This window comes from Plectropomus leopardus, chromosome 14, assembly GCF_008729295.1.
Source record: "Plectropomus leopardus isolate mb chromosome 14, YSFRI_Pleo_2.0, whole genome shotgun sequence".
In the NCBI taxonomy this organism is placed as follows: Eukaryota; Metazoa; Chordata; class Actinopteri; order Perciformes; family Serranidae; genus Plectropomus; species Plectropomus leopardus.
The window spans coordinates 16,582,233-16,598,876 of NC_056476.1; the positions used below are offsets into that span (position 1 = coordinate 16,582,233).

At 37.7% G+C, this 16,644-nt stretch overlaps 1 protein-coding gene across 1 annotated transcript; it reads right to left on the minus strand.

The window, feature by feature from the left end:
• Window positions 1-3,971: 3,971 nt before the first annotated feature.
• Window positions 3,972-15,815, minus strand: tpp1 (tripeptidyl peptidase I). The gene is given in 13 exon segments (XM_042500907.1): window positions 3,972-6,121; window positions 6,279-6,404; window positions 7,171-7,332; window positions 7,414-7,534; window positions 8,812-8,884; window positions 9,465-9,653; window positions 10,615-10,813; window positions 11,574-11,758; window positions 12,743-12,864; window positions 13,347-13,565; window positions 13,986-14,063; window positions 15,232-15,306; window positions 15,765-15,815. Coding segments are annotated over 13 exon segments (1,701 nt in total). The 5' UTR covers window positions 15,776-15,815; the 3' UTR covers window positions 3,972-5,980.
• Between the last annotated feature and the right edge of the window lie 829 nt (window positions 15,816-16,644).

Here is a 16,644-nt window from a genome sequence, read left to right on the forward strand (position 1 = left end):
CATTTTTGCCTTACTATAGCCTTGCCTTTTTGGTAATTTTTTCAACATGCATTATTATGGTGTTTTTGGCCGTTTTTGCACCATTCTATGCTATGGCGTGTCTGTGCATGCTATTTTATGCTGGTTTGATGTGTTTTAAGCTGTTTTTGGGACATGTCATATTTTGACAATTTTGCCTTACTATAGCCTTGCCTTTTCGGTCATTTTTTCAACATGCATTATTGTGGTGTTTTTGGACTGTTTTGTGCATTTTTAAGCTATGGTTTGTTTTGGCACACAATGTTATGCTGTATTTAGGTGTTTTGGGACAAGTAATATTTTCACATTTTAGCCTTACTTTTGCCCTGCCTTTTGGTAATTTTTTCAACATGCTAAATTATGATGCAGCCAATAAAATGAAATGATTCATACCTGGGATCCTGTGTGCATTCCATGCCTCTACAACATTTGTGATGCCAATCCTAGCCATGTGGCATTTCAGGTTTGACACACAATATTTGGATTTGTTTCTCTTGGTCCACCATCTGTACCGAAGCTGTCTTCTAGGGTTGTTGAGCCAGGCATTCACCTCCGACCACTTTCTCTTCATCACATGGTTCTGTGCACATTTTAAGATCAGTCAGTCTGCCTGCCTTCATTAGAAATATGGCACAATTGTAAGAAAACAGTATTCACTTTTAACAACAGTTATTTTACCCTTGTAGGTTTCCGAATGTAGGGCTGCCTTTGAGTATTTTGTCAATGTTCTGCCAGCGTTCCCTTGAAGAATAATGCCAGGTAAAACTATTTTCCACAGTGAACTACCTGGTCCCATGGTCCATAGGAAAGTACAGCAGGTCTGTGGATAAATTGACAAGACAAAAATAAAATACAACTGTTCAATATAAACAGAACTCATCAAAGCCACAGATCCCTAGAGTGACAACTAAAAAAAATGTTGATATGATAGCAATAATAGTTAAACTGTGTCGTGTGATATAATTAACATTTACAAGATCATTACAAGTTAAAAAGTTTTTCATAAAATCAAGTGCATGTTGCCTAATTAATTATTTTTACATTACAAATCTAGGTTTTAACCTCTAACCTTTCAGTAATGTTTTCAATTATGGGTCCTAACCAACTTTGGGTACCACCCTAAAAAGCCTGGAAACAACTGGAACTACTGACATTAGTTAAGTTATTTTACCTGTAAACTTCCTTATAAATGACAACGTTGTTCACCACTGTTACAGAACACCCAGGCACCCTAAAATATAAAAAAAATAGATTATTATAAAAACTCAGTAATCCATAATTCGTATGATTAGATTCATCACATCAATGTTCCATTGAAATGCCGAAAAAAAACAATGCTATTTGACTTTACCTGCTATCTTGCAATGTGGTATGGTTGATGAATTCTTCTCAACACGTTGCCAACTCAATCCTCAGAAGCTTTAACTCCTTTTGCGGATAAACATCCAGTCATACTTTTCTGTCCAAATGAGTCTTGTGCAAAATGTACATTTAGTTGAATACACTACTTACACTGCATACATGTTTGAGTTTATCCTAAATGTTCCATATAAATAAACAATTTAATTAAGACGTCCATTTTTTGAAATACTGATACATCTTCTGTTAATAAACAAACAACATGTTTATGGTAATCAAATTAAATAGCTGAGTGTTCCGAACTCAGCACTGAACAAGACTTTCCATTTATTACGTTTTCTGCTATAAAACCTGCATATACTTGCAAAAACATGTTGTTTCCTGACTGTATAGGTTGCTATGTGACTCTAAATCCAGCGCCAAATCAACCGCCAATCAGCACTCCTGCCGTCCAGGCACAGCGGCATTATGATATTTTCCGGATCACAAAAAAAAAAAGCAGTGTAAAATTGATCAACTATTTTCTTCACTTATTTTAATTCCCATTTTCCACTTATATGAACATCAAAGCAAATTAGATATCAGAATTTTTGTCATTGTCCGTTTTCAATGATCAAAACAAAAAATGGAAAAAGGGGTTACTTGTCCGCCAACTTTCCAACACTGCTTGCTAGGCATCGCAACACCTGGTTGTGCTACCAGGTGTAAAGGCCTTGTTTGAGGCTGGCCTCACAACCCACCCGAATGTGTTTGAGGGTTGCTGGAGTTGGGCAGAGGGAGCATATGCGGTGCCCACCATACCGCTGGCTCAGGTTGTAGGGAGATGGTAAGACATTGTACTTGGCCTTGATGGTCAAGCTTGCTCTGAATGTTTCTATTTCACACAACTCTTTCCAGGAGACCTTCCTGTTCTCCACTAACTCTCATGTCAACCATTGCCCTTGCCTGAGCAACAGCACATCTTGCTGCCGTGCCTCTTGAACCACAACCTGGCGTCTCTGGGAAAGGGTGTTTTGCTCCAGGCCTGCTCTGTAGCTTCCAATGGACTCCATTTCCTGCCGTAGGCAGATTGGGCTATGAATGGATGACTTGAATCCATCAGAATCATCTCCTGCCTCACTTTTATAGGCTGGTGATGGGCAGTACTCTACATAGTACTCTGTTGTTTTCAGGCATTTCAGTTACTGTATGTTCCAAAGCTTGAACATAACTGAGAGCGTGGTACTGTTGATGATCTCCAGGCCATTAATTACAAGCTTCGTGTATTTGAGGGCGGCACTGTACCACTAACCTAGGCTCTTAACAGACTTCTCCGAGACAGTTGGAATAACATTGTCGCCGATGCAAAAGTGTTGGTCTGACAACTTCCCCTTGACAAATGGAGATGCTTCTGGACTCTTCTTCATTCGGGCAAACTAGGATCTCTAGAAGCTTTCTTATCAAATGTATAGTACACGCCGTGGTCATGATGAGTATTTTGATAAGATTTGTGAGGGCTACTGGGACCCTGAAGAAATCTATAGCAGTCAAAATGAGGTTGTGAGGGATTGAAGCAAAGGCATTGGCAAAGTCCAGGAACACCACATGAAGGTCTGTTCCCTCTATTTTGACAACCTGCCTTTGAGCTACCACGCTGAAGAAGATTTCCCTCTCAATCTTCAGGGGACTGATCTGGCAAAATTGGTTTCCGACAAGTCCTTTTCCTGTGGCGTGAGGAAGAACCTTCATAAATTTGAAGGGATCTTTGTAGAAGTGTGTTCTTGTTTGCTCCTTATTCCAGCACTTTTCACCAGGTTTTCAGCAAGGATATCCCAGATCTGCCTGTAACAAGTTTATTCCTTCTTTCTCCTCCTCTGTGGCCTTCCTCCATTGCCTCTTCAGCTGCCTCCTCCCTCTGACCAGGCCATCTGTCTGGGAGCACGACACGGCGAGGAGCCATGCGCTGCCCGTGCCCATACAGGTGTTGACCACCCTGGGCTTCCTCGCGAAACGGGCATACCAGGGGGAGCTGGCCGACCGAACAGGAATGTGCCAGTTTAAAATGACCTAATCAGCCTCACCTTTTCCGGCGCATTGCTGCATTCATTTACAACATTGGTGTGTAAAATTAACAAACTGAAACTGTAAATCCATTTTGCACATAAGATATACTTTTAGGAGCGTCTCCAACTCGCACTCTCAAGAATTTCTCTGCTTCCTAGTTTTACTCATAACTTACGTTTGTTATCTGATGGTGCAGAGAGGGGGATCATGCATGCAGGGCCTATTTAAATTATTTTGCATATTCATATGGGGGCGTGGAGAGGGAGGGATCTGGTGCTCCTACATGTGTGCCCTATTGTTGACGTTGATTGGGATGTACAAAGGAAATGTGCTTGGATTCATGCACAGTTAGATACATCTGGATTTTTTTCTGTGTATGTTTTCTGGATTTAAGCGTACACCATGTTCCACGCAAGTCTCTACATGAGGCCCCTGGTCTTATTGGGGACAGTCAGTGTAGTTCCCCTCCTCTCGACTCCTCCAAAGTGTTGCTTCAGCAGGTAAATAAATAGTTGTTTGATTACACTGAGAAAGACAAGGCGTGGAACAAATTCTGGTTCTTTTGTCTGTTTTATTATTCTTTTCACATGATTGACAATTGTATCACATCTTAAAACTTCAACTAAGCAGTTTGAACGTGGCATCTTACAGCTCATTAACTCTTTCCCCGCCATTGACGTGATTTCTGTCAATCTGTGTTTTCACTGTTACAGTGTAGGGGACACAGTTATGTATGTTGTGCAATAAAACAACATTTCCACGTCCAAAAACACACAAACATGACGAACTAAAGTCCCAGGGTGACGGGAGAAGAGGACTACTAATGTGCTGACTTCATCGCTATTAAGTGGCTTTTTGGACCCTCTCAGCGACATTATTTTAAAAAACACAACAAGAGGCACATTTAATGACTTATTAAATCAGCAGGGAACAAAGAGGAAATATAATGTCATTTATTCCCATGCTTGCTGCTTACAGTAACCGCTGAACACTGCTGTAAGCAGCCGTCAAGCTCTTTATATAATCAAAACACAAAATATTCTGGAGGTCTTAAAAAAATAGCAATTATGACCAAAAATGCTGGCGCTGGCTGGCAACTTAATAAAAATACTCTGGCGGGGGAAGAGGTAAATGTGTAACAATGATTCAAACACACTCAACTGCCTGACAGAAGAGAGATCGGGGAAAATGTCCAAATTTGCATTGGAAACTGACTGATTCTGATTTGCTTACACCAATTGTTACAACCTTGTCTTGAGATGTTACACCAATATCCTTTTAGGGCTGCAACTTGTAAGTTATTTTAAATATTGGAAACTGGAACTCGGAAACATTTGGCAGTTTTGCGTTAAAAAAATATAAACCCTTCAGTGATCAGACTCAATTCTGCAATTCATTTCCATCATATTTTTTTGCACAAGCATGTGGTACATTTCTTAAAACTTCAGTATCCAAATCAGATTTCACACTTCAACAATCAACTAATACTTACAAATAAAAAGCCATCTTCAGTTAACTCAAATATACACAGCACAAACAGTCTCTCATATCAAATGCATCTGATTTGGGATTTACATGGTTGAAAGACAAAAACAAGTGCAAGAATGCTGGTGGGCAAAACTGCTGAATCACTTTGCACCAACACAACACAGTGCATTTAGGTGGTTTGTAGCCACAGAGGAAGGCTAATAAACAAAATTAAAATCAAGTTTTAAAAGGTTCTGTTAATCTTAATCCACCAGCTGTATGTTCTTATTTTACTTCAAATACATAAGTAACATTTTTAATAATGGATACAAATGTATTCAGTTATTAAATGAAATAATGGCACGTAACTAAATCATCCCTGCAGAGTAGTATGGCCATGAAGACAAACACTTTCACACACTTTGGCCATCTGAGTCTCACTAAAACTAAACCTGTATCAAATGTTATGATAAATTTCCTGATTTGGTGAAAGTATTGCATCCGGTATATAGATTCTTGATTCACATCTAACATATAATATTGTCTTGATATAAAAAAAAAATCAAATATGCCTGTGTGTTTATCTAAAAGATAGACTGGTGGGTGTATTTTGTTCTTAATGCATAGCAGTCAGTTTACCCACTCTTACATTGCTGTGTATCTAGCGGCATAAATTTAAGGCATGACTGTTAATGCGAATCTGCCTGTAAGTGTCTGAGAGATTTGCAAAGAAACCTGGGTCATTTAAAATGCAGTGAACAGCAGGAGCAAGAAACTGTAGTGTAGCATTAAAAATCCTAGACCACCATCCCTGACCTTAAAATATGAGGAAACAGTTTTAAGCCTTTTGGAGAAAATAACTAAAGTAGTCAAGATTTACCTTAAATGAATAGGTGATGATGACAGATAAAAACATTCCTGAACAGAGGAAACATGCCGTGTCTCGACCTCGAATAAATTGAATGAATCAAAGAGGACTACAATTTTAAAGTGTAGGCATTATTTTCCCTTGATTTCACCGCCCTGCCTTTGGATGTGTGTGTAGTACCTGCTCTCAGAGTAGACGGTGGTTTCACCCATGAACTGTGGTGCTTCACTCAGCTAGCAATGCAGCCAGCAGTTCAGGATAGTTTGGTGTCCCCCAGCCAGTAACAGGGTCCCATGAGGTTGCAGCACAGAAACCGTTACCCTGAACCTGTTCGTCCAGACAACTTTGGTGACAGCCTTCAGTCACCTGCAGACATAGACGCAGAGAACAAGACCACGACTTTGAAATGTGTTGCAAAAAGGGTTTCCTTCCACTTTAATTTTACACTATGCTCTAAAGAATGTGCAAGTGTACCAAAAAATTTAACCAAAATAGACTTTACCACATTAAAAACTTGACCTACATCAAAAAGAGCTTTTCCTTTGAGCTTATAGAGGCGAGGGTTCAGGAAGCCCAGGGAAGGCAGGCCCTTTAGGAACCGCTGGTCATTGATGAGAGAAAGCATACCTCCGACTACAGGGGTCGAAGCCTGGGAGGGAGATCAAACAATGAGATGTAATGAAGCTCAATAAATAATCAAGATGTCATTCAAAATGCAGAAAAAATTGTATAGTATGTCATCCAAAATGGCAAGAAAAAAAGTTATATACAGTAGTTATACAGTATGTTGTCCGAAATAGCATAAAGAAAACGACATGGTATAGTATGTCATACTCTATAGCATAAAAAAGTCAAAGTTTAGTATGTTCCTTAAAAAAGAATTAAAAAAATAGAAAACGTCGTCCACAATAGCATAAAAATAGTCACTGCGTGGATCCAAAATACCATAAAAAAGTCAAAGTATAGATTCTCTTCCAAAATAGCATTAAAGAAAAACACAGCATAGTATGACTCCAAAATAGCACTAAATCATTCATAGTACAATATGTTGCCTAAAACAGCATAAAAAGTCACAGTATAGCATGTTGATCAAAATAACACAAAAAGTCGACTAAAATAGCATAAAAAGTCATACTATACTGTATCATCGAAAATAGTATCAAAATATTCATAGTATAATATGTCGTCCAAAATACCATAAAAAAGCCATAGTGTAGCATGTCGACCTCAATAGCATAAAAAGTAAAAGTACAGTATGTCATTTAAAATAGCTTTAGTATAGTAGTATAGCAAAAAAGGTTGTTTTTTTTTGTTTGTTTTTTTTTACAACTCAGCCTTATTCTTTGATTTCACTTAAAATTACTGTCAATACTCTATTCACTCAAATGCAAAACCAAGTTTTATATATATTTTACCGAGGTCCCAGATACCCAGGGGACAGGCAGTCTGTTGATGATCACCCAGTAGTTATCTGACAGGGCAGCCATGTCTGGATAGGCCCTGCCACTGGCATTGTAATATGACTGAGGAGGGAGTTTTACTCCGACAGTTTTCATATACGCCTCCACTGCACTGGCCTACAGGAACACAAACACAAAGCATATATGACACTGTCTACAATGAGTGAGCATTACAGGAGCTGTTGACCTGATTATTACCTGGTAGTCTGGCATCTTGAAGACGTTACTGAAGCCTCCTCCACTGATGTAATCTGTGACTTCATATGTGACCTTATATGGGTTCTTGAATGAGGTTCCCCCGACTGTAGTCACATACGGGCTAGGAACGAGAGGTGGGGCAAAGTAGATGTTTAGAGCTTTTCCCAAAATTTATGGGGCTCAGAGAAATTTAAGCATCAGCTCCAGTGATGTGCTGCGTTCAAATGGAGCTGTGTTCATCCTGATCACCAGGAGTCCATTTAAATGCCTCCCTCACGTGGTGTCAACGACCTCATAAATGGAAAGTTTGTAGGAGCTCAGAGTGCACGAGGTTTGCTGACGTTTGTAAAAATAGCGCAGGCCATTGAATTTTTTAGCGGGTGATAAGTTAATATTTTGTGGTTCTTATTTTATAAAATGTTGACATTCCCAACGACCTCATATATTTCCTCTGACATGGCTATTCCCAGAGGCATTATGTTTTAGGGATGTCCATCCGTTCCATCCTTGTTCGTGAGATATCTCAAGGAGTTGTTGAAGGAATTTCCTTAAATTTGGCACAAAGTTGGACTCAAATATTGAACTTATTAGATTTGGTGATAACAGGTCAAAGGTCAAGGTCAATATGACCTTGCATCTGCCGTATATCCATGAACGTGATATCTCACAAACACCTTGAGGAAACGTTGTCAGATTTGGCATAAATGTTTACTTGGATTCAGTAATAAACAGTGTAAATTTTGTTGGTCAAAGTCACTTTGATGTTGCGTCTGTCTCATTCATGTTTAAAAATACCTCCAGAAAGCCTCCAGAGGCCTCCTCAAATTTGGCAAAAACGTCCACTTGGACTAAAGAATGAACCTTTTAGAGGGTCAAGATCACTGTGAGCTCACATTAAATGTTTTTTGCGAAAACTTAAGACTTAATATTATTATGATGAAGTGATGACATTTTAGACCCAAAAAGTCAAGTCAGCTTCACTGTGTCATCATAATTTTCTGCAAAAGCACTTTTCTGGCTATTATTCAACATCATAACTCAGGAACAAAAGCGAGACATTTGGTCGGACACTGAATTGGTGACTCTAATCTTAAGTGTCCTCTTTGAAACTGCTGATTGTTCAGATCTTCTGTGCTGCCGGGGGAAGATGTGCGTGAAGCATCTAAGTTGTCATGGATGTAAATTGTAACTGCAATTTGGCAGGTTTTCAAAGGCGTACAATCACAAGGCTGTGATTCTGGTTCACTTAATAGATTTAAAACAGTAGATCCATTTGTTTATGTGCATGTCACTAATACAATGCCTGAGAAAAATGCCTTTGGAGGCCCAGTCCAGTCATGTTAGTATCAGTGCTGTGTTGATATCATGCAGAACTGGTTTGCTTTCAGAAAGGTTTACCTTGATGCAGGAAAACTTGGCCTGAAGGAGTTTTGTTCTTTACCCAAATGTCTGCAGCCTGCACCGCTGTCACCTGAGTGTGAAGAGATGAAGATTAAGGCTGAGGATTGAGATGATGCAGCAGGTAATCGTGCAACAGATCTTACTGACAACCTCATGAGTTTAGTTCCCAGCTGTGGAAAAAGCTACGGCATGTAAACCCGTTTTCCCAGTCCTAACATGCCATGGGGGTTTAGTTAAAACAATAGCAGTGTATTCATGTTTCAAGTGAGTTAAGGATCTGTCAATAACAATGGAACAAAGAAACAGTAAGTTGACGCCAAGACCAAGGGTGTCTAATTACATTATGTCATGAGCTCCCTCTCAGAAGGTTAGAAAAATGACAGCTTATGTGTTGTAACTATTGCTCTTTGACTCCACTGAAAACAGGAATTTGATTTTTTTTTTTTACTAACCTAACTAAAGGAATCAATACTAAACAGGAAAGAGATCAAAGGTCGCAGTCATTGCATGAAACAGGGAATCACATTCCTTAAGATAACAGGCTGAATCTGTCCTGTAGACCAAACACTAGCCTAACATTGACATACTTTGCAGACATAGTATAAATTATAAGCACGTAGATGGGTTCTGCATGATCGCTCCCTACTGACCAGAAGCAAAGAGCAAAGAGATTCCCCTGACGCCAGCCTTCATAAACTCTGTGTTGATGCGCATCATGTACGCAGTAGACAGGCTGTCTTCATCGTCTCCGTAGCTGATGGTGTGAACCCAGGGCAGCTCAGACATGTTGCTGAGCAAAACCATCCACTGGAGGAACGGCTCCTGGGACTCATGACGACCTGAAGGACAATGGAGAAATGAAAGTGGTTTGGTGTTTTTAAATAGCTTAAATGTGGATAGTCAGACTGTCACAAGCTGAGAAAAAAAAAAAAAAAAAAAACTGCTGTGACTATTAATCATAGCAAAGTATTTTTGCTGATTTTATTACTTTATGCTGTTTTACCTCCCATTGCATGAACTTGTTTATTGCACAACACCAGATATTTTTTACAGTAACTGTGACTGTAACACTTGACCTGAATATGATTATAGTAAGTGTCTCCAAAATCACCACTTCTTTAAAATTTAACTAAAGTAAGACCATAGAAGTTCAATTTTCTTTTTTTCTTTTGGTTATTAACTCACATGGAGATCTGAAGCCATTGTATAAATCCATCTGTGCTCCCTTTAAAGACACCAGACTTTTTTGACCAAATAATATAATTTACCTCACAGAATAAGGGAGTTGCTGGTAGGGTTGTCATAAATATCAATTAATTGATACATGAATGTTTGAAACGGTAGTATGAATACATGGGTACCAGCTGCGCTTTCTTGCTCTGTCTTATTGTTAATGTTTACTACAGTCATTCTGCTTTTCCCTACTTCTAACAAAGACAAGAAAAGTCTCTGTTGCTATGTTTTATTTATCTTTTAATACAAATTTGAAATGATCCCCCTCATTATTTTTTCTCTGTGATATCAATATTTTTTAAGTTTTGTATCAAAGGTAGAAATTGCAGCATTGTGACAAAACAAGTTGCTGGTCTACTGCTGCCTGGATCCATTTGTTTTTGGTGAATCTGAAGTAACCCTTCAAACACCAAAGTCACACAACAACAATGAACAAACCAACTGATCGAGGCAGCGGTAGATGAGCAGCTCTAGTGTTCTGCTAAGTAAAATTACGTCTTTTGTTAAAGCAGTCTAGTTTAAAACTCCAAACTGTCGATTTGAAGCCTCACTCTCTATCATACAGACCTGGATTGGTGAAGAACCATGTGGAGATGTTTGCCCCGGTGCTCATGATGTACTCTATATCCAGACTGGCCTCTAGTCCAGCCTTTCCTGCTCCCTGAGTGCCGACGACCCGGTCCACCTGAGACAGATGCTTGAAGCCCTTGCCGTACATGCCCATGAACTCCGACAGGTCTGCGGGGCTGTAGTACTGCTCCAAAAACTAACAACAGAAAACAGGTAGCTAAAGTGAGAAAGTATACCCAGTTATGGTATCAGATTGAATTTGTACTGTTATCTCTTTTTTACCTTTTATCTATATTTTTTGTCTATATTGTTTCCTCATTTCCTGATTTTAATGAGTACTCTTATTTGAATTAATTACAAAGTCTTGCTTTTTTATCCATGTGCTTGTGTGTATGTTTGTGTGTAACGTATGTGTGTGAAAGGGGGGGGGTTCCGGTTTTATTGTATGAAGCACTTTGTGTTACAGTTTTGCTTGTATGAAAAGTGCTATACAAATACAGTCTGACTGATTGATCTTGATTTATTGATGTATTGGTATTATTAATTGATTTACAGACAGAGAGATACTTTGTAATGTCTGAGCTAATGAAGGCATGTCTTACTTAAGCAATATCGCACGAGAGGGAGTGATCGTTGAGCTCGTATATCATCACGGTTGTGATTCGGTCTCTATTCTTCTCTCCTCCCTCAACCTGACCAACTGACAGCTTCGTGAACAGCACCAACTAGCTGTTTGAACCTATGCTTACATAATACTGTAAACATATTCTACTTTTAAACATATCACTCTTTCACTACTTAACTGAAGCATTAACAGTCCCAGTGATGTTGTACTCCTATATCAGCACTCCTAAAATGCCTCTCGACTAGTCAAATTGCTTGATCAGAACTAACTGTTGTATAAAGCGACACAACAAACAGGGCTTTATAACTAAAGTATTCTTAGATGATCACACCTGAGCTACAGCCTGGCTGTTGTTCTGAGCCGATCCCACATCAGCTGCTGTGAGGTTATAACGAGCCCTCAAGACAGCGGGAGTCACTCCCAGGTGGTACCCGGCCTTCGACTGCTTCCGCTTCCTGTTTGAAGAGGCTTTGCTGAGGTCCTGCCCTTTAGGAGGGAGGCGGTGAAGCCCTCCAACTGTGGAAAAACACACACACAAAAAGGTCATCCAGCCAGCAATGTTATTACAGATCCTTTTCTGTGGTGCCAAAAACAAAACAGAAAGTGTAAAAAAGCAATGGCTTTACAGGAATAACAATGATAGTAACAAGGGGAAAATATACAAGGACAGAAAAAGGAAAAATGACATGGCATACAGAATTATACATGACACAGAAACAACAAAAAAAAGATGAAATAATATTCATAATAGTTCTAGTAATTTACTTGCAAACTGAATTGTGATTTCCCTGTCTGATTTTCTTCCATTTCATATTAGTATATGCTTTGTAATTTGCATTTTTGTATGTTAATGTTTGCGTGTTTTCTATTACTTGTCAAATGAGAAATAAAAATAAATGAATAGATTTTTTTTAAATGATAATAATCCTAATAATATCTTGCAGGAGTAGTTAAATTTGGGATTTTTTTTAAGTATGGCACACTATTTTATGTGTATGACTGTGTGTGTAAAAGGGGAAATAAAAAAATAATATTATATAAAATTATTATCCATTATATAAAATAGTCAAATTAAAATCTCAATATACTATTTAAAAAATTAAAAATAAAATCAGTTTTAGTACAGAAGGAATGGAAAACAATAACATAATTTCATAGTTTGATATTTAGGTGTGTCAGCTATTGTAGTATGGAGGGTCCTGGCAGGGATGCGGAGGTGAGGGACTGATGTCATCTATCTCTGTGTGTATGTATGTATATGGATTTGTGTTAAACAGGTAGGGAAGTTATATTGATATCAATTCGTGGAGCCTAAAGTCTGTGAAATACATCTATTTGGTTGGGTTTTAAATGCTTTTTGTCATTCAATTAAAATGTGCTCTTAAAATGTGCTCTGTCTTTTGCTGGTGCAATTAGTTTGTGAGTCCAGTACAGGCCAGAACCTAAATACACAGCAATCACAGATGTCAGCTGAGCATTTTACAGATATAGAGTCCTCACCAAAGTCCAGGTGCTGGTGAACATCATCATGCACAGAGTACGGGGCTGAAGACCTCACCACAGACTGCCCGTCTCTGCTGTAACGACGGAACCTGCTACCTGGAAGCAGCGTCTCTGCAACCCTGAATACACAAAACAAACAAACAAACAAACAAACAAACACTGCCTAAATGACTACCAATACACTCCAAAATCACGAACAAACAACCATGCAATTCCAGATTCTTCAGAAACTCATAAGCTTTTGTGCAAAACTGATGTAACTCCAAATGAAATAAATGTACTCCATGGATGCCGAACTGCTGCCAGTAAGTAAAACTCAGTTATCCGGTAAGGTGGGTTGTTTTTTTTAGTTGTTTTAAGATCTAATAACTTTGTCCCAGAATTTAAGAATTACAAAACCTTCCAGCTAAATATTAAGTTTGATTTTAACCAAAAACCACAGAAAGAGGAACAGTCTCACAAGATAAGAGTGTGGCCTCTGCATGATTTACACAAAGAGGGAAGTAAAGCAGAAAAGGAACTATTTTGCTGTTAACTGTGTCAAGAGCAAGTAAAGTTACTGTTGAGTTGGCAGAACAAATGCTTAAAAAGATATGCTTACTCTGCAGTCATGGTGCACTGTAAAAAGTCCTGAGAGTGTACAGTCAGGCAGTTTGTAATCCCATGGCTCTGCAGCCAGCGATGCACCACCTTCTGGGTCAGTTCAGACGGGCGCACGAGGGAGGAGACTTCCTCCAGGCTGAGGTGTTTACCTGTGGGGACAAAAAAAGGCCTCCTTCACTCTGTTTGTAGTATTATATTTAAATAAACTCTTGAGGATCTGTTAATGTTTACAGGGTCAACTTAACCCTTTAACACCTGGATCGACATCAGTTCTCTGGTTCTGCATTCAGATGCCATTTACTAGCATTTAAATCTCTGAAACCTGAGAAAATGTGATTTCTCTCAAAGTCATGGAAAAAAAAACATGACGAAATGTCTGGCAAACTTCAAAAAAAAAAAAAAAAAAGTACAAGGTGACAAAGAAATAATTTAAAAATTAGCTGTATAAGATTATTAGATATTATCAAAAAAATAGCAAAAAATGTCCAGAAAATATATTTTTTATTCTCATAACTACATATTTAAAATCATGCTACATAAAAAAACATAACTTTTTTTTTTAAGCACACTCTTGGTTTTCTTTTTGTTTGTTTGTTTTTTACTTTTCTTTTTTATTTTTTGTTGTCATTTTTTCAGCTTATTGTTCAGGGCAAAGGTCAGCTCCAGCTCCTCTGAAGGGTCCACACGACCCACATGAGTCCAGTCGCCTGGTATTCTGAGGAAAGAGGCAACAGTGTCATGATCTTTCACATAAGAGGGATTCACTTTCCCTAAAAAAAATCAGCATATTCTTGTTAATGCTATAAAACTTGAGCAAATTTGCTTTTTTATATATTTTTTCAAAAACATGGGAAGAAGGTGATGAACAACTTAACAAGTAATGACCCAAAAACTAGAAGAAAGAAATTAATAAAAAGTTACAAAAAATGACCTTTTATTCCCCAAAACAACCTTTTTTTGTTTAAATGTGTTTATACAACACTTTAATATTTTTTATGTTTTCTTTTTAATCTCTATGTTGTAAAAAAAAAAAGAGAAAAATCGTTCACTGTGTAAAAGTACCTAAGATAACTAGTATTATTAAGTTAAACCAAATAAAGAAAAAAAAAAAAGGGGCTTCACTTTACCAAAACGTCATGACACTGAATATGTAGCTGCGAACCAGCCTGTTGAATTAAAAATATATTTATGACTTTGTTGTGGATCTACAGTGAGCTGAACCTTTGTGCAAACGTACAGAAACATCTCAGTTGTATAACCATTTTTGAGCAACCCCGAGTTGCTTAATTTGCCCAAATGTGTTGCCCAATGTGTCTGTCTATTCTGCAGTTCATGAGATCTGTACAAGATTTTCAAACGTGTGAAAATAGCCACATATTAAGAGCAAACATCACAGGTCCCACAGACCAAAATGTTTAATGTGGGAATATCCGAACCTAATTTTTTTGACTGAATTTGGAGAAATGCTTGGAACTAAATGTCGCCAAAGTATCAGGAGACACAGGATCCAGGCCCTCCAAAGATATATAGTCAAGAAAATATTAAAAGTCCTTTATTGTAGTGACTCAATTGTTAAATGAGCAAACACGTCACTGTCAGCAGGTCATTAAAATGACCAACGTATTGGTGCCCTAAAAAAACAAACACAAAATAGTGCCAATACTTGCAAATCACCAGACAGACAAATGATATTTAAAGCCTTTTCTCTTTCTTAGTCTTTGCTGCACATTTGGGCTGCCAAAACTGTACTTTACCTTTGAATTAAAGTCTTAAAGGTTTGACTTTCCATTTTTCTAAAAAGGGTTTAAACCAGGTGAGATACAAAGATAATTTTGTAAATGACAGTGGGATAAGGAAATGGTTCTTAAAGTGGATTTGCTTACAAGACATCTTGGTCATATTCCAGATATCCACTCCACACCAACGAGCTGAATAACAAGGGGACTGAGAAGGTCAGCCTGCTGGAGGACAAAAAAAACAACACTGTTGAATCAAATGTACACATGCACAGATTCATACGCACAGAAATAGACCCGGGAGGTATCAAAAAGGCGACATTACTTCCGTGTTATCTCAGGGTAATAAAAGTGAAACATAGTCTGACTTAGCTTTTAGTAGGTCAAATTACACGAATTTCTAAACACAGGTAGACACACATAACACGGTTTACTGACTACATTTATAACAAAAAGCCACGTTGCTTTTCAAAAAAGTCTTAGCGTTACGTGAACATTTTTAACCTGCTATGTTAGCAGTGAGGTATCAGCAAATCCAGGTCAACACAGCCGGTAAAAACCAAACACAAAAGATCCGCCACAATAAAAGTCACGTAAAAAAGAGTTTACATCATCTGTCTAATGTATTTACAGGATATCTCTGTAAAAATACAACACAACGACGTTACTTAAACACTCACAGCGTGTTCATCGTGTCCTCGGCTAACGTCTAAACTCAGCTGAGTTGTCTGCTGGACAGTTATAGTCCCGGCAGTCACGTGACATGCGTTCACGTGATTTTATTTTCTGCTGGCGCATTCAGACCATAGACAGTCCAAAAACACACACAGCCACCTCTACTGCATATTTAAGGGGGGCACTCTTACCTAAATAGATTTCACCATGTACATGCTCCAGTTGATTACTTTACATTAAGACATTATTTTTGGTCTTACAAGTCTTTTACAATCGTATCATAGTGTAAAAATTAATGCATTCTGTGATTAAACATACACTTATTTGTAATGAATATAAAGTATAAAAACACAATATATAAAAAAAACAATAAAACACCGAAAATTGTTTAAAGTCAGGTACAGTTTCTGGTTGAGTCAAATTAGTCATATGAGTCAAACAATTTTAAGAAAAAATATTGATTTTTCTTTCAATTTAGATATTTTTTTTTAAAAAAAAATGTGTAAACAGCCACAATAATGATAATGATATTAATAATAATAAGAAGAAGACATTTTATCTATTTTTTTTAGTAATAGGTCCAACCATAAAATCTTTTGGATTTCTTTTTATAATCCATAAATCAGAAAATACGCTCAACAGCTACACACACACACACACAAACACAACAACAACACATAAAATTTAGTCTTATTTTACGAATAAAATGTTATATAAATCAATGTATGAATGATATAAGAAAAAAAAACCTTCAAAATATACACAGGAATAAAACATGAAAGTTTGGTTTCTTTAAGTGCCAGATAAGTGCGAGATATATATAAATTTTTAAAATGTAATTTTTATGAAGGCAACCACTCACCACTGTCCCAAATAATTATTAGC